The 18,773-nt window shown below is 44.3% G+C and overlaps 1 protein-coding gene across 1 annotated transcript in view; it reads left to right on the top strand.

Moving 5' to 3' along the window:
• Nucleotides 1–18,773, top strand: part of LOC148443401 (glutamine amidotransferase-like class 1 domain-containing protein 3, mitochondrial) — an 84,926-nt gene that overhangs the window by 18,904 nt on the left and 47,249 nt on the right. The window contains exons 4-6 of the mRNA XM_088462880.1: nt 769–888; nt 12,940–13,032; nt 13,470–13,626. Coding sequence (XP_088319006.1) covers nt 769–888; nt 12,940–13,032; nt 13,470–13,626 — 370 coding nt within the window. The remainder of the gene's footprint in view (nt 1–768; nt 889–12,939; nt 13,033–13,469; nt 13,627–18,773) is intronic.

The raw sequence follows: 18,773 nt of genomic DNA on the forward strand, positions 1-18,773 counted from the left end.
GCACCCCCCGGGAGGGTTAGGGTTAGGCTAGGGGGAGGGAGGGTTAGGGTTAGGCACCCCCGGGGGGGACTTAGGTTCAGGCACCCCCCTGGGGGACTTAGGTTCAGGCAGCGGGGAAGGGGGTGGTCAGGGTTAGGCACTTGGGGGGGATTAGGGTTATGCACTTGGGGGGGAAGTTAGGGTTAGGCACCCCTAAGGAGGGTTAGGGTTAGGGGGGTTAGGTTAGGTTAGTGGATACTTACCTATCCACGATCGGGATTTCCAGCGCTGTCGGCCTTCCGCTGCGTCGCACTCTGCTTCTGTCGGGCTGCCGCTGACGGGAATCGAACCGCCGGCCATGCGGCTGACGGTATTTCATACCAATTCCATAAGGACAAATTGTGCTGTGTCCAGCAGACCTGTCACATGTAACCAGCGTACAATAGTACAGTACATGGGGGAGACATTAGCGGCAGGAGAACAGGAAGAGCAGGGGTATAAGGACAAATTGTGCTGTGTCCAGCAGACCTCTCACATATAACCAGCGTACAATAGTACAGTACATGGGGAGACATTAGCGGCAGGAGAACAGGAAGAGCAGGGGTATAAGGACAAATTGTGCTGTGTCCAGCAGACCTCTCACATGTAACCAGCGTACAATAGTACAGTACATGGGGGAGACATTAGCGGCAGGAGAACCAGAAGAGCAGGGGTATAAGGACAAATTGTCCTGTGTCCAGCCCCCTGGGGGTCAGTGATGCTTGTCTGACATAACGATCTCTCCACCAGGAACGTGTTGGTGGAGTCGGCACGACTTGCACGTGGCGATATTGCTGCCTTGTCGCACTTGAAGGCTCAGGATCATGATGCGGTGATATTCCCAGGAGGCTTTGGGGCAGCTAAGAACCTGTGAGTATATCTGGCTGAGTAAGAGGTGGGGTAATGTGGAGGTGTATATGATGTGAGTATATCTGGCTGAGTAAGAGGTGGGGTAATGTGGAGGTGTATATGATGTGAGTATATCTGGCTGAGTAAGAGGTGGGGTAATGTGGAGGTGTATATGATGTGAGTATATCTGGCTCAGTAAGAGGTGGGGTAATGTGGAGGTGTATATGATGTGAGTATATCTGGCTCAGTAAGAGGTGGGGTAATGTGGAGGTGTATATGATGTGAGTATATCTGGCTCTGTAAGAGGTGGGGTAATGTGGAGGTGTATATGATGTGAGTATATCTGGCTGAGTAAGAGGTGGGGTAATGTGGAGGTGTATATGATGTGAGTATATCTGGCTCAGTAAGAGGTGGGGTAATGTGGAGGTGTATATGATGTGAGTATATCTGACTCAGTAAGAGGTGGGGTAATGTGGAGGTGTATATGATGTGAGTATATCTGGCTCAGTAAGAGGTGGGGTCATGTGGAGGTGTATATGATGTGAGTATATCTGGCTCTGTAAGAGGTGGGGTAATGTGGAGGTGTATATGATGTGAGTATATCTGGCTCAGTAAGAGGTGGGGTAATGTGGAGGTGTATATGATGTGAGTATATCTGGCTGAGTAAGAGCTGGGGTAATGTGGAGGTGTATATGATGTGAGTATATCTGGCTGAGTAAGAGGTGGGGTAATGTGGAGGTGTATATGATGTGAGTATATCTGGCTGAGTAAGAGCTGGGGTAATGTGGAGGTGTATATGATGTGAGTATATCTGGCTGAGTAAGAGGTGGGGTAATGTGGAGGTGTATATGATGTGAGTATATCTGGCTGAGTAAGAGGTGGGGTAATGTGGAGGTGTATATGATGTGAGTATATCTGACTCAGTAAGAGGTGGGGTAATGTGGAGGTGTATATGATGTGAGTATATCTGGCTCAGTAAGAGGTGGGGTCATGTGGAGGTGTATATGATGTGAGTATATCTGGCTCAGTAAGAGGTGGGGTAATGTGTAGGTGTATATGATGTGAGTATATCTGGCTGAGTAAGAGGTGGGGTAATGTGGAGGTGTATATGATGTGAGTATATCTGACTCAGTAAGAGGTGGGGTAATGTGGAGGTGTATATGATGTGAGTATATCTGGCTCAGTAAGAGGTGGGGTCATGTGGAGGTGTATATGATGTGAGTATATCTGGCTCAGTAAGAGGTGGGGTCATGTGGAGGTGTATATGATGTGAGTATATCTGACTCAGTAAGAGGTGGGGTAATGTGGAGGTGTATATGATGTGAGTATATCTGACTCAGTAAGAGGTGGGGTAATGTGGAGGTGTATATGATGTGAGTATATCTGGCTCAGTAAGAGGTGGGGTCATGTGGAGGTGTATATGATGTGAGTATATCTGGCTCAGTAAGAGGTGGGGTCATGTGGAGGTGTATATGATGTGAGTATATCTGACTCAGTAAGAGGTGGGGTAATGTGGAGGTGTATATGATGTGAGTATATCTGACTCAGTATGAGGTGGGGTAATGTGGAGGTGTATATGATGTGAGTATATCTGGCTCAGTAAGAGGTGGGGTCATGTGGAGGTGTATATGATGTGAGTATATCTGGCTCTGTAAGAGGTGGGGTAATGTGGAGGTGTATATGATGTGAGTATATCTGGCTCAGTAAGAGGTGGGGTAATGTGGAGGTGTATATGATGTGAGTATATCTGGCTGAGTAAGAGCTGGGGTAATGTGGAGGTGTATATGATGTGAGTATATCTGGCTGAGTAAGAGGTGGGGTAATGTGGAGGTGTATATGATGTGAGTATATCTGGCTGAGTAAGAGCTGGGGTAATGTGGAGGTGTATATGATGTGAGTATATCTGGCTGAGTAAGAGGTGGGGTAATGTGGAGGTGTATATGATGTGAGTATATCTGGCTGAGTAAGAGGTGGGGTAATGTGGAGGTGTATATGATGTGAGTATATCTGGCTCAGTAAGAGGTGGGGTAATGTGGAGGTGTATATGATGTGAGTATATCTGGCTCAGTAAGAGGTGGGGTAATGTGGAGGTGTATATGATGTGAGTATATCTGGCTGAGTAAGAGGTGGGGTAATGTGGAGGTGTATATGATGTGAGTATATCTGGCTGAGTAAGAGGTGGGGTAATGTGGAGGTGTATATGATGTGAGTATATCTGGCTGAGTAAGAGGTGGGGTAATGTGGAGGTGTATATGATGTGAGTATATCTGACTCAGTAAGAGGTGGGGTAATGTGGAGGTGTATATGATGTGAGTATATCTGGCTCTGTAAGAGGTGGGGTAATGTGGAGGTGTATATGATGTGAGTATATCTGGCTGAGTAAGAGGTGGGGTAATGTGGAGGTGTATATGATGTGAGTATATCTGGCTCAGTAAGAGGTGGGGTAATGTGGAGGTGTATATGATGTGAGTATATCTGGCTGAGTAAGAGGTGGGGTAATGTGGAGGTGTATATGATGTGAGTATATCTGGCTGAGTAAGAGGTGGGGTAATGTGGAGGTGTATATGATGTGAGTATATCTGGCTCAGTAAGAGGTGGGGTAATGTTTCTGTGAGTTACAGAGAGAATAGTCCAGGGCTAAACGTGCTCATGGACCTGATGCCTGGATGAACTTATCACTACATCTTAATATGATAAAGTAAAAGACCACACGATTCTAATTAGACATTACAGAGGCTGCACAGAAACACAACTGACCTGATCACAGCTCCAGCATAACTCTCACTTTCTTTGTGGACATCCAGTCAGGTGCGATTTGGGTCCTGCGAGCCGTTCTCACCGTGAACACACAACGCAAATTTCAGTTGCAATTAAATTCCAAACGCGCATTGTTTTTTTATTAGAGAAAATTTTCTTTTTTTGTGTCCAGCCCCCTGAGCAGGTGAAAAGGTGGGGGCAATCTTTATTTTAAGGTAAAATATTGGGACACAGTGAAGAACCTCTGGTACATCCCTCCCAATGAATATTCATACTCTTGGAGGGATTTAACTAACTTCATTTGGCCTATAAAGACATGTCCGTTTTTAGTTGAAATTCCAAAAAATGTGGAGGTGTAAATGATGGGGGACAGGTATGTGGAGGTGTATATGATGGGGGACAGGTATGTGGAGGTGTATATGATGGGGGACAGGTATGGGGAGGTGTATATTATGGGGGACAGGTATGGGGAGGTGTATATTATGGGGGACAGGTATGGGGAGGTGTATATTATGGGGGACAGGTTTGTGGAGGTGTAAATGATGGGGGACAGGTATGTGGAGGTGTAAATGATGGGGGACAGGTATGTAGAGGTGTAAATGATGGGGGACAGGTATGTGGAGGTGTAAATGATGGGGGACAGGTATGTGGAGGTGTAAATAATGAGGGACAGGTATGTGGAGGTGTAAATGATGGGGGACAGGTATGTTGAGGTGTATATGATGGGGGACAGGTATGTGGTGGTGTATATGATGGGGGACTGGTATGTGGAGGTGTAAATGATGGGGGACAGGTATGTGGAGGTGTAAATGATGGGGGACAGGTATGTGGAGGTGTAAATGATGGGGGACAGGTATGTAGTGGTGTAAATGATGGGGGAAAGGTATGTGGAGGTGTAAATGATGGGGGAAAGGTATGTGGAGGTGTAAATGATGGGGGACAGGTATGTGGAGGTGTAAATGATGGGGGACAGGTATGTGGTGGTGTAAATGATGTGGGACAGGTATGTGGAGGTGTAAATGATGGGGGACTGGTATGTAGTGGTGTAAATGATGTGGGACAGGTATGGGGAGGTGTAAATGCTGTGGGACAGGTATGTGGAGGTGTAAATGATGGGGGACTGGTATGTAGTGGTGTAAATGATGTGGGACAGGTATGGGGAGGTGTAAATGATGGGGGACAGGTATGTAGTGGTGTAAATGATGGGGGACAGGTATGTGGAGGTGTAAATGATGTTGGACAGGTATGTGGAGGTGTAAATGATGGGAGACAGGTATGTGGAGGTGTAAATGATGGGGGACAGGTATGTGGAGGTGTAAATGATGTGAGTATATCTGGCTCAGTAAGAGGTGGGGTAATGTGGAGGTGTATATGATGTGAGTATATCTGGCTCAGTAAGAGGTGGGGTAATGTGGAGGTGTATATGATGTGAGTATATCTGGCTCTGTAAGAGGTGGGGTAATGTGGAGGTGTATATGATGTGAGTATATCTGGCTGAGTAAGAGGTGGGGTAATGTGGAGGTGTATATGATGTGAGTATATCTGGCTGAGTAAGAGGTGGGGTAATGTGGAGGTGTATATGATGTGAGTATATCTGGCTGAGTAAGAGCTGGGGTAATGTGGAGGTGTATATGATGTGAGTATATCTGGCTGAGTAAGAGGTGGGGTAATGTGGAGGTGTATATGATGTGAGTATATCTGGCTGAGTAAGAGGTGGGGTAATGTGGAGGTGTATATGATGTGAGTATATCTGGCTGAGTAAGAGCTGGGGTAATGTGGAGGTGTATATGATGTGAGTATATCTGGCTGAGTAAGAGGTGGGGTAATGTGGAGGTGTATATGATGTGAGTATATCTGGCTGAGTAAGAGGTGGGGTAATGTGGAGGTGTATATGATGTGAGTATATCTGACTCAGTAAGAGGTGGGGTAATGTGGAGGTGTATATGATGTGAGTATATCTGGCTCAGTAAGAGGTGGGGTCATGTGGAGGTGTATATGATGTGAGTATATCTGGCTCAGTAAGAGGTGGGGTAATGTGTAGGTGTATATGATGTGAGTATATCTGGCTGAGTAAGAGGTGGGGTAATGTGGAGGTGTATATGATGTGAGTATATCTGACTCAGTAAGAGGTGGGGTAATGTGGAGGTGTATATGATGTGAGTATATCTGGCTCAGTAAGAGGTGGGGTCATGTGGAGGTGTATATGATGTGAGTATATCTGGCTCAGTAAGAGGTGGGGTCATGTGGAGGTGTATATGATGTGAGTATATCTGACTCAGTAAGAGGTGGGGTAATGTGGAGGTGTATATGATGTGAGTATATCTGACTCAGTATGAGGTGGGGTAATGTGGAGGTGTATATGATGTGAGTATATCTGGCTCAGTAAGAGGTGGGGTCATGTGGAGGTGTATATGATGTGAGTATATCTGGCTCTGTAAGAGGTGGGGTAATGTGGAGGTGTATATGATGTGAGTATATCTGGCTCAGTAAGAGGTGGGGTAATGTGGAGGTGTATATGATGTGAGTATATCTGGCTGAGTAAGAGCTGGGGTAATGTGGAGGTGTATATGATGTGAGTATATCTGGCTGAGTAAGAGCTGGGGTAATGTGGAGGTGTATATGATGTGAGTATATCTGGCTGAGTAAGAGGTGGGGTAATGTGGAGGTGTATATGATGTGAGTATATCTGGCTGAGTAAGAGGTGGGGTAATGTGGAGGTGTATATGATGTGAGTATATCTGGCTCAGTAAGAGGTGGGGTAATGTGGAGGTGTATATGATGTGAGTATATCTGGCTCAGTAAGAGGTGGGGTAATGTGGAGGTGTATATGATGTGAGTATATCTGGCTGAGTAAGAGGTGGGGTAATGTGGAGGTGTATATGATGTGAGTATATCTGGCTGAGTAAGAGGTGGGGTAATGTGGAGGTGTATATGATGTGAGTATATCTGGCTGAGTAAGAGGTGGGGTAATGTGGAGGTGTATATGATGTGAGTATATCTGGCTCAGTAAGAGGTGGGGTAATGTGGAGGTGTATATGATGTGAGTATATCTGGCTCAGTAAGAGGTGGGGTAATGTGGAGGTGTATATGATGTGAGTATATCTGGCTCTGTAAGAGGTGGGGTAATGTGGAGGTGTATATGATGTGAGTATATCTGGCTGAGTAAGAGGTGGGGTAATGTGGAGGTGTATATGATGTGAGTATATCTGGCTCAGTAAGAGGTGAGGTAATGTGGAGGTGTATATGATGTGAGTATATCTGGCTGAGTAAGAGGTGGGGTAATGTGGAGGTGTATATGATGTGAGTATATCTGGCTGAGTAAGAGGTGGGGTAATGTGGAGGTGTATATGATGTGAGTATATCTGGCTGAGTAAGAGGTGGGGTAATGTGGAGGTGTATATGATGTGAGTATATCTGGCTGAGTAAGAGGTGGGGTAATGTGGAGGTGTATATGATGTGAGTATATCTGGCTCAGTAAGAGGTGGGGTCATGTGGAGGTGTATATGATGTGAGTATATCTGGCTCAGTAAGAGGTGGGGTAATGTTTCTGTGAGTTACAGAGAGAATAGTCCAGGGCTAAACGTGCTCATGGACCTGATGCCTGGATGAACTTATCACTACATCTTAATATGATAAAGTAAAAGACCACACGATTCTAATTAGACATTACAGAGGCTGCACAGAAACACAACTGACCTGATCACAGCTCCAGCATAACTCTCACTTTCTTTGTGGACATCCAGTCAGGTGCGATTTGGGTCCTGCGAGCCGTTCTCACCGTGAACACACAACGCAAATTTCAGTTGCAATTAAATTCCAAACGCGCATTGTTTTTTTATTAGAGAAAATTTTCTTTTTTTGTGTCCAGCCCCCTGAGCAGGTGAAAAGGTGGGGGCAATCTTTATTTTAAGGTAAAATATTGGGACACAGTGAAGAACCTCTGGTACATCCCTCCCAATGAATATTCATACTCTTGGAGGGATTTAACTAACTTCATTTGGCCTATAAAGACATGTCCGTTTTTAGTTGAAATTCCAAAAAATGTGGAGGTGTAAATGATGGGGGACAGGTATGTGGAGGTGTATATGATGGGGGACAGGTATGGGGAGGTGTATATTATGGGGGACAGGTATGGGGAGGTGTATATTATGGGGGACAGGTATGGGGAGGTGTATATTATGGGGGACAGGTTTGTGGAGGTGTAAATGATGGGGGACAGGTATGTGGAGGTGTAAATGATGGGGGACAGGTATGTGGAGGTGTAAATGATGGGGGACAGGTATGTGGAGGTGTAAATGATGGGGGACAGGTATGTGGAGGTGTAAATAATGAGGGACAGGTATGTGGAGGTGTAAATGATGGGGGACAGGTATGTTGAGGTGTATATGATGGGGGACAGGTATGTGGTGGTGTATATGATGGGGGACTGGTATGTGGAGGTGTAAATGATGGGGGACAGGTATGTGGAGGTGTAAATGATGGGGGACAGGTATGTGGAGGTGTAAATGATGGGGGACAGGTATGTAGTGGTGTAAATGATGGGGGAAAGGTATGTGGAGGTGTAAATGATGGGGGAAAGGTATGTGGAGGTGTAAATGATGGGGGACAGGTATGTGGAGGTGTAAATGATGGGGGACAGGTATGTGGTGGTGTAAATGATGTGGGACAGGTATGTGGAGGTGTAAATGATGGGGGACTGGTATGTAGTGGTGTAAATGATGTGGGACAGGTATGTGGAGGTGTAAATGCTGTGGGACAGGTATGTGGAGGTGTAAATGATGGGGGACTGGTATGTAGTGGTGTAAATGATGTGGGACAGGTATGGGGAGGTGTAAATGATGGGGGACAGGTATGTAGTGGTGTAAATGATGGGGGACAGGTATGTGGAGGTGTAAATGATGTGGGACAGGTATGTGGAGGTGTAAATGATGGGAGACAGGTATGTGGAGGTGTAAATGATGGGGGACAGGTATGTGGAGGTGTAAATGATGGGGGACAGGTATGTGGTGGTGTAAATGATGGGGACAGGTATGTGGAGGTGTAAATGATGTGGGACAGGTATATGGAGGTGTAAATGATGTGGGACAGGTATGTGGAGGTGTAAATGATGTGGTACAGGTAATGTATGTGGAGGTGTAAATGATGTGGGACAGGTATGTGGAGGTGTAAATGCTGTGGGACAGGTATGTGGAGGTGAAAATGATGTAGGACAGGTATGTGGAGGTGTAAATGATGGGGTACAGGTATGTGGAGGTGTAAATGATGGGGGACAGGTATGTGGTGGTGTTAATGATGTGGGACAGGTATGTGGAGGTGTATATTATGGGGGACAGGTATGTGGTGGTGTAAATGATGGGGACAGGTATGTGGAGGTGTAATTGATTTGGGACAGGTAATGTATGTGGAGGTGTAATTGATTTGGGACAGGTAATGTATGTTGTATGTGGAGGTGTAAATGATGTGGGGCAGGTATCATGAGGTGTAAATGATGTGGGACAGGTATGTGGAGGTGTATATATTGGGTGACAGGTATGTGGAGGTGTTAATAATGGGGAAAGGTATGTGGAGGTGTAAATGATGTGGGACAGGTATGTGGAGGTGTAAATGATGGGGGACAGGTATGTGGAGGTGTAAATGACGGGGGACAGGTGTGTGGAGGTGTAAATGATGGGGGACAGGTATGTGGAGGTGTAAATGACGGGGGCTAGGTATGTGGAGGTGTAAATGATATGGAGGTGTATTAATGGGAGAAGATGGGAGCTAAAAACGTTCTGACTTTTATAAACGTGTGTAAAAACACTGGAAAAATCACAGTAACTTTTCTAACATTATTAATAACTGAAAAAAACAGATATTTAACACCGTTTTAGAACCTCCAGCACTTGACCTATGGCCACTATCTGCCTTCTATATTGTCCTGCTATCTCAGTTATCACTAACAGCCTTCTATATGGTCCTGCTATCTCAGTTATCACTAACAGCCTTCTATATGGTCCTGCTATCTCAGTTATCACTAACAGCCTTCTATATGGTCCTGCTATCTCAGTTATCACTAACAGCCTCTATATGGTCCTGCTATCTCAGTTATCACTAACAGCCTTCTATATGGTCCTGCTAGCTCTGTTATCACTAACAGCCTCTATATGGTCCTGCTATCTCAGTTATCACTAACAGCCTTCTATATGGTCCTGCTATCTCAGTTATCACTAACAGCCTTCTATATGGTCCTGCTATCTCAGTTATCACTAACAGCCTTCTATATGGTCCTGCTATCTCAGTTATCACTAACAGCCTCTATATGGTCCTGCTATCTCAGTTATCACTAACAGCCTTCTATATGGTCCTGCTAGCTCTGTTATCACTAACAGCCTTCTATATGGTCCTGCTAGCTCTGTTATCACTAACAGCCTTCTATATGGTCCTGCTATCTCAGTTATCACTAACAGCCTCTATATGGTCCTGCTATCTCAGTTACCACTATCAGCATCTATATGGTCCTGCTGTCTCCGTTATCACTAACAGCCTTCCATATGGTCCTGCTATCTCAGTTATCACTATCAGCATCTATATGGTACTGCTATCTCAGTTATCACTAACACCATCTATATGGTCCTACTATCTCAGTTATCACTATCAGCATCTATATGGTCCTGCTATCTCAGTTATCACTAACAGCCTTCTATATGGTCCTCCTATCTCAGTTATCACTATCTGCCTTCTATATGGTCCTGCTATCTCAGTTATCACTAACAGCCTTTTATATGGTCCTGCTATCTCAGTTATCACTATCTGCCTTCTATATGGTCCTGCTATCTCAGTTATCACTAACAGCATCTATATGGTCCTGCTATCTCAATTATCACTAACAGCATCTGTATGGTCCTGCTATCTCAGTTATCACTAACAGCCTTCTATATGGTTCTGCTATCTGTTATCACTAACAGCCTACTAAATGGTCCTGCTGTCTCAGTTATCACTAACCGCCTTCTATATGGTCCTGCTATCTCCGTTATCACTAACAGCCTTCTATATGGTCCTGCTATCTCCGTTATCACTAACAGCCTTCTATATGGTCCTGCTATCTCAGTTATCACTAACAGCCTTCTATATGGTCCTGCTATCTCACTTATCACTAACAGCCTACTATATGGTCCTGCTATGTCAGTTATCACTAACAGCCTCTATATGGTCCTGCTATCTCAGTTATCACTAACAGCCTTCTATATGGTCCTGCTATCTCAGTTATCACTAACAGCCTTCTATATGGTCCTGCTATCTGTTATCATTAACAGCCTTCTATATGGTCCTGCTATCTCAGTTATCACTAACAGCCTTCTATATGGTCCTGCTCTCTCAGTTATCACTAACAGCATCTATATGGTCCTGCTATCTCAGTTATCACTAACAGCCTCTATATGGTCCTACTATTTCTGTTTCCAATATTTGGGGGTCCAGGATGGTTTCCCCACTCTATCATGCTCTTCTCCCACTTCGCTTTTTCTTCAAAATTTTGGCAATATTGCCGCAATTGGCACAAATTGGCCCTTCTAATTGGATCTCGCGTTTCACTGGAATACGCATTAGTGTGAATTTCATGAAACAAACCCGCATTTGCAAACTTGCACCTAATTGGATTGAGCCGTATTATTTTCTCAAAATGATTGTGTAAAATAGAAAAGATACACATATGGCGCACGTGTGGGAGACTCCTCCGCCATATAAGTGAAGACTTCTTTCTCATGCAGATAAATACTATAATAATAGGATGTTGCTCTATGCACCGAGCAGCCGGTCTGCACGACAATGTCTCAATAAATAGGCATCACCATACCTGATTATATAAGCAAAGAATAAATACAGAATTGGCGCTATGTTGGTATATACTGTATCGCGAGAATTGGCGCTATGTTGGTATATACTGTATCGCGAAAAATAATGAATAATATGCATATACACAATATATTATAGTATATTACAGTAAGTCCCTTATTAAGTATACAGAATTGGAGCATACTTTATTTTTGGAAAACAATATACTGAATGCCAATGAATATATGGTGGATGCAATTACGCATCCCTGGGTAAAGATACCTTTACGTGAAAGAATACATCCGGCACATTGTGAGTGGGGGTACGCCTATCCATTAGAGATTGAAGTGATTGTTCCTATAAAATCCTTTATACATCTATTTATATCTCTTTATGTGAGCGAGTTACGTAAATCCATCTATAAACGGCTGGGTGATGGCCCAAGTGCTTCATAAATTGTAGCGGCTATAAAGAAACCTTTATGTTCACGTACAGCGGTGTTATATTGAGTGGGGTACGCCTATACACATTAACATTACATCAAACCTCACCACATATGGAATTTCATTCTTTTTATTATGAAATGACGACACATTGGACTTTATCTCTTTCATATTATCTGCATTGGAGCAGAGTGATTCATCACTAATACAAGGAGAAGAACAACCTAAGGACTGTAATATATTGTGTATATACATATTATTCATTATTTTTCGAGATATATATACCAACATAGCGCCAATTCTGTAGGGGCATTCTCTATTATTTATTCCATGCAGATAAATAAACAGGGTGGTGCACTTGTAAGCACTGTGTAAAATGATTGCTCTTACACGGAAGACCCTTGTTTTTGTCTTTATTATATTTAAATTGTATTAACTATAGGTACTTTGGCAGATAAGGCAAAGTCATTAGCTACAGTAGCGACCTGTGCCTTGTGCCGCAGAGCGAGAGGTGTACTCCTTACTATTTAGCATGTATTAGTTTTGTGCCTCATGTTCCAGCCTCCACCAGTGAGAATTCCTGAGACAGTTCGGTTGTAGAGAAACATATACATGTAAGTGCTGTACGGATGGATTTCTATCCATTCAGTGGCGGCTCCAGCCCATCGGAAGCTCCGCCATTGTTACTGTCATTGCTTCTTTGTGTAATATGTGCACCACCCTCGCCATCTACAACTCATCCCTCCCCTGGGGCCACTCTTTCCTCCCTGCCCCCCACGTTATCCAGAGACTGAGCGCACACCGTTAATTCCCTGCACATGACACACACACTGAGAATACAATTGGTGTTGGTTTCCATGTAGTATTGGATTCTGGATGCGTGAAGCTGTGTATGAGCCCAGAGTGTGTCTGCTTTATCCACAAGAGCAGTAAAATGCTGTGTAGCCATGGGCGTCTGACTGCATTAGTACCTGACCAACGGAACGTCAGAGGTCGGAGGTCATTGTCGGACATGTTTTATTTACAAACAGTGAGCGATTGTCCTCTCATCTCATTCTGCCAGCTCCTCCTTTGCGGTGGACGGGGTGTCATGCGGGGTTCACAGTGACGTGGAACGGGTTCTGCAGGATTTTAGTAAAGCAAAGAAGCCGATTGGGTGAGTCTTTAATATCTGCTGGCTTATGTCTAATATCTGCTGGCCCATCCCTATGTCATGTACCATGTCCAGACAGCACCCTACGCCCTCTAGTACCCGCTGGCACTGACAGTAACACCCCAGTGTCTGGGCAGAAAAATGTACTCGTTTTTACTGGAACAAAAGATGATCTGCCGTTTTTCATGTCTGTTCCCTAACCTCTTTATAGCACCCATCACGTTAACCAGTTTTCTTCCGTTATACACAGAGTGAGACATCTGCATTCATTCACTCACATTGTGACCTGCATGTAGACTAGAGCATAGGTGGCTCATCCACATTGGCCTCTGGGCTCCTGGTCGCTGGCGTTACTTGTGGAAGTGACAGCCCTATAGTTGGGGTAAGGAGTCAACAATCCTCTGCTGGTTTTGTGTAGCTGCTGGTCTTCTCCTTTCCAGGATGTGCTGTATTGCTCCAGTCCTAGCTGCTAAGGTCATCCCTGGGGTGGAGGTGACTGTGGGCCAAGAAGAAGAACAAGGAGGCAAGTGGCCGCATGCCGGGACCGCGAAAGCCATCTGTGCGCTGGGAGGCAAACACTGTGCCAAGGAGGTGCATATATCCTTTCCAGTAACTGTATATATAGCTGTACCTCCTCACTGGCAGCCGCTGTGTGTATGTGTGTTCCTCGTTACCTGTGTAACATAAGACGTGGTGTGGAGGGTCTGCGTTCAATGATGCGTGTTTTAAGCAGTATGGCCTGTATTGCCAGTGACCACGGACCATTATCTATAATATTATAAGCGAGAAAGTGTGTGTGTGTGTGTGTGTGTGTCCTTTATACACGGCCAGAGATTTGGACCTAGCTCCACTGAATTTGGCATGGTGATGTAGTTTGACCAGGATTAGGTTTTTGGCTATGTGTGAAGTAAGTCCGGGCCATGGAGATCTACATGGTGCCCACCAAGTAGGCTGTGGAGTCTCTGATGTGAAATTTTGGTTTAAGCAAGTACGCTCAGGATGTCTTCCAGTGCCTAAAACTGCCCTGATCTTGAAGGCACAGGCTGATATGTACCAATAGGGGATAGGCAGAGCTCTAACGGAAGATCAGTGAGTCAGAGGTTCAACTATCACACTGCACCTGCACTAAAGTTGCCCACACACATAGCGATGTAGTTTCAATCCCACGATGTGTACGATTTCCCCTGAACTCTCCGCAGGCAGCTCCCCGGCAGTCGTAGTCACGATTTAGAGTAAAAAATGTCCAATCTGACTTAAGATCTATTGTGCATCCAGTGCATTGTGTCCCAGATTAGCAAATCTGCCCTACAGTAGAAACTCATGATTTGGGCATATTTTACACGATTTGTCCTCAGGGTTCGTCGAAATCGGGTAAAAAATTGCTGTGTGTGTTGCCAGCTTTACAGTTATTAATGTCCTCCAACTGTCACACAGCACCTGCACTGACAGTTACTAATGTCCTCCAACTGTCACACTGCACCTGCACTAACAGTTACTAATGTCCTCCAACTGTCACACTGCACCTGCACTGACAGTTACTCATTCCTCCAGCCACACTGTCATATGGTCTTCAATACTGGTCTGCAATGTAACAAATGAGGGCTGCAGATGTACTTCTTCAACCCAGGCAAAGCCGGGTATCCCAGCTAGTTTGTTATACTCTACAACTATGAGCCCCAAACATGGACATTTCTCACCCTCTGGGGTTTATATTTAACCACAGTACTCGCATGTTGTAATTTTTTTATTGAAAAAAAAAAAAAAAAAAATCACCCTACATCCCAAAACCAGCAATTTCATACTTATCAAATCCTAATGTGGGCTCCACTTCGTTCCAAGCAGGCATTTAATGGTCTTGATGAAATAACAAATCGAGCGTGACCCCAAAGGCAAACACGGTGTACAAATAACAGGTCACTAATGGACCCTGCCACTGTAATAAATGGGGAAGCGCTGATTGGCTGAGAGAGGACACTGCCATAGCAACAGTTTCCACGCGCTCATTTCCGGGGACACTCTCTCCTCCTGCTCAGACATGCTAAGACTTGCAGGGAGCAGTAACCACCAGCATTGTAGAGATGTGCGGTTCGGTTCTACTCTATTCTTTTTGCCAAATTAGCTCAAGTTCGGATTTATCTTATTGGCTATCCAAAACTTGTGAGAGCCAGATAGCCAATAAGATGCAGTTTTTCAGATCCAAATGGAACCGAGTAGAATCAAACTGTACATCTCAACAGGATAGTGGAACTGACGGCAGTGATTCCAATGGCAATGAGGTTTTCAGACCATGAGAAATAGCCAGGACAGTAGGGATGAGCCAGCTTGCACCGAAGGCTCAAAGTCTGGAACCAGGAGACAGTGTAGCTGTGGATCAAATTCTGGATACACAATACCCTGGTGATTCACTGCCAGGAGTCATGTCAGATGCCCTCGTGATAAGGGGAAAATCGCTAAAGTTAGAAGAGGGTGCAGTGAGGTATTAGCAATCACCATGCTTGGAGTACGTCATTGATTTCTATTCCAAAAGATATTGTGATCTTATTCAGGGTGTTGGGCTGTGACATTTCCCTCCTACCTACAAGTAGACTGGCAGGCCATCTGGGTTCGTTTGGTGTAAGGTAGCACTCAAGTTCCCTGGAGCATTCATCAAGGCTGTAGTTACCTACTGAAGTGTCCCCTTGGACTGATATGAATCCAGAATGTATTCTAGCTGGCCTTGAATGTTGGCAGGCAGAGAGGAACATGGCTGTGATATTATGGCCTGGACAGCTGGCTTCAGGAGGGATATATGAAGGACCAGGAGGATGAGCCACATGGAGAGTGGCAACTTGGAGATGAGAAGGAAGCTGTGATAAGAAATGGACGGACCAACATACCTTCTGCCGTTTCCCAGGTGAGGAGGAGATTCCAGGTACATTTGATAGGTACTGAGTGAACCCAAGTGCTGCTTGGATCTGTTGAGTACCTCATAGGGACTTCTCTACCTTTGTTCCAAGTGGTCCTGTGAGGGTACATGGTGACTGGTAACCGTTATATTTTATTGATGGCTCACAAAGCTCAGGATGTTTTATTTCAGGTTCTAAGTGACACATTCAGTTTGAGCCTTGGGTTGTGGCTGGTGTGAAACCTAGAAGTCATTTGCAGATCCTAATGGAAAGCTCTACAGGAACTAGAGATGTACTGGTGCCCTTGTCACCTATGTTGGTTTCTGGACGTCCATGCATCTGAGTGATTTGCTGGATAAGCATCCAGGCACTTTTGAAGCTGAGAGAAGGTCTGTGCGCGGAATGTAATCTCTTTGTTATGTCCAGCAATCTACTGTGTTAGCGCCTCTCCAAGAAGTAGCCTTGTGGGTAGGAGCATTTTGGTCTTATAGAGGAGACTTACGTGGTAATTAGCGAAGCTAGGAATAGCGTTTCTACTAGTACAGCGAGAAGGTATCCATTACTTATATCCTTTGTAAAGGCTGCTGAAGGCTACAGTGCCCCATGGAGGGAGGATGCATTTGGGTGGATTAGTCTAGAGGGTCTTCAGAGTAAAGAGACAGTGTATCTTCTCAGGTGTTCTGAGGCTCAGGCTGATAGACACAATTAGAAGCGGAAGCTGCCTGAATGGGTGAGGAAGGCAGATGGTGCTCGCATTCTATGAATGTGCGCACAGAATCCCTACCCTTCAACATGACCCGTTCCATTAGGTACAGAATGCTCTGCTCCTGGACTTCCCTCTTAATTTATGATTACAGACACCTGTGCTGTACTAGGTAATTGATAAGACAGGTGTTATAACACAGGTGGCTGCAATCATAAATTAAGAAGGAAGTCCAGGAGTAAAGTGTTCTGTACCTAACCAAATGGGTCATGTTGGAGAGTCTGCAGAATCTGACTACCAGGACCCCAAAGAGTGCATGTTATCCAGGTCTCCTCACAGTGAAATAATTAGCTCCAACTGTATTTCTTTTAAAATGTGTCAGTGACTAAAGACTACACCTGTGCACCTGCTATGTGACCTGGGAAATGTGTCAGTGAGTAATGATTACACCTGTGCACCTGCTAAACGTCATCTTACATGGACGAACATCATCATTCCTGGACTTTTGTCCAGGAATGATGATGTTCGTCCATGTAAGATGACGTTTAGCCTCTTTCTGAGTTCCGTTTTTTTGGAGGGAAAAATCCGAAATCAACGTGCAAACTCGAACCTATCCGAGCCTGCACATCCCTAGTAAAAACAGGATGGTATATATAAAAATTTGAACACAGTTTATTACAAAGTTTTCACAATAATCAACAAATATCAAAGGACACAATAAAAAGACAAACAGAGTAGGAAATAAATGCACAGCAGTAATATAGTAATAAGGCACCTCCTAGTGACCGGTAGTGCTAGCTAGCAAGGAAAATCTCACCATAGGTATAAATAATGTACAGCAGTAATATAGTAATAAGGCACCTCCTAGTGACCGGTAGTGCTAGCTAGCAAGGAAAATCTCACCATAGGTATAAATAATGTACAGCAGTAATATAGTAATAAGGCACCTCCTAGTGACCTGTAGTGCTAGCTAGCAAGGAAAACATCACCATAGGTATAAATAATGTACAGCAGTAATATAGTAATAAGACACCTCCTAGTGACCGGTAGTGCTAGCTAGCAAGGAAAACATCACCATAGGTATAAATAATGTACAGCAGTAATATAGTAATAAGGCACCTCCTAGTGACCTGTAGTGCTAGCTAGCAAGGAAAACATCACCATAGGTATAAATAATGTACAGCAGTAATATAGTAATAAGGCACCTCCTAGTGACCGGTAGTGCTAGCTAGCAAGGAAAACAACACCATAGGTATAAATAATGTACAGCAGTAATATAGTAATAATGCACCTCCTAGTGACCGGTAGTGCTAGCTAGCAAGGAAAATCTCACCATAGGTATAAATAATGTACAGCAGTAATATAGTAATAAGGCACCTCCTAGTGACCTGTAGTGCTAGCTAGCAAGGAAAACATCACCATAGGTATAAATAATGTACAGCAGTAATATAGTAATAAGGCACCTCCTAGTGACCGGTAGTGCTAGCTAGCAAGGAAAACATCACCATAGGTATAAATAATGTACAGCAGTAATATAGTAATAAGACACCTCCTAGTGACCGGTAGTGCTAGCTAGCAAGGAAAACATCACTATAGGTATAAATAATGTACAGCAGTAATATAGTAATAAGACACCTCCTAGTGACCGGTAGTGCTAGCTAGCAAGGAAAACATCACTATAGGTATAAATAATGTACAGCAGTAATATAGTAATAAGGCACCTCCTAGTGACCGGTAGTGCTAGCTAGCAAGGAAAACCTCACCATAGGTATAAATAAATATACAGCAGTAATATAGTAATAAGGCACCTCCTAGTGACCGGTAGTGCTCGCTAGCAAGGAAAACATCACCATAGGTATAAATAATGTACAGCAGTAATATAGTAATAAGGCACCTCCTAGTGACCGGTAGTGCTAGCTAGCAAGGAAAACCTCACCATAGGTATAAATAATGTACAGCAGTAATATAGTAATAAGACACCTCCTAGTGACCGGTAGTGCTAGCTAGCAAGGAAAACCTCACCATAGGTATAAATAATGTACAGCAGTAATATAGTAATAAGGCACCTCCTAGTGACCGGTACTGCTAGCTAGCAAGGAAAACATCACCATAGGTATAAATAATGTACAGCAGTAATATAGTAATAAGGCACCTCC

Source organism: Taudactylus pleione, unplaced genomic scaffold (assembly GCF_031769625.1).
Source record: "Taudactylus pleione unplaced genomic scaffold, aTauple2 ptg001280l, whole genome shotgun sequence".
Lineage (NCBI taxonomy): Eukaryota > Metazoa > Chordata > Amphibia > Anura > Myobatrachidae > Taudactylus > Taudactylus pleione.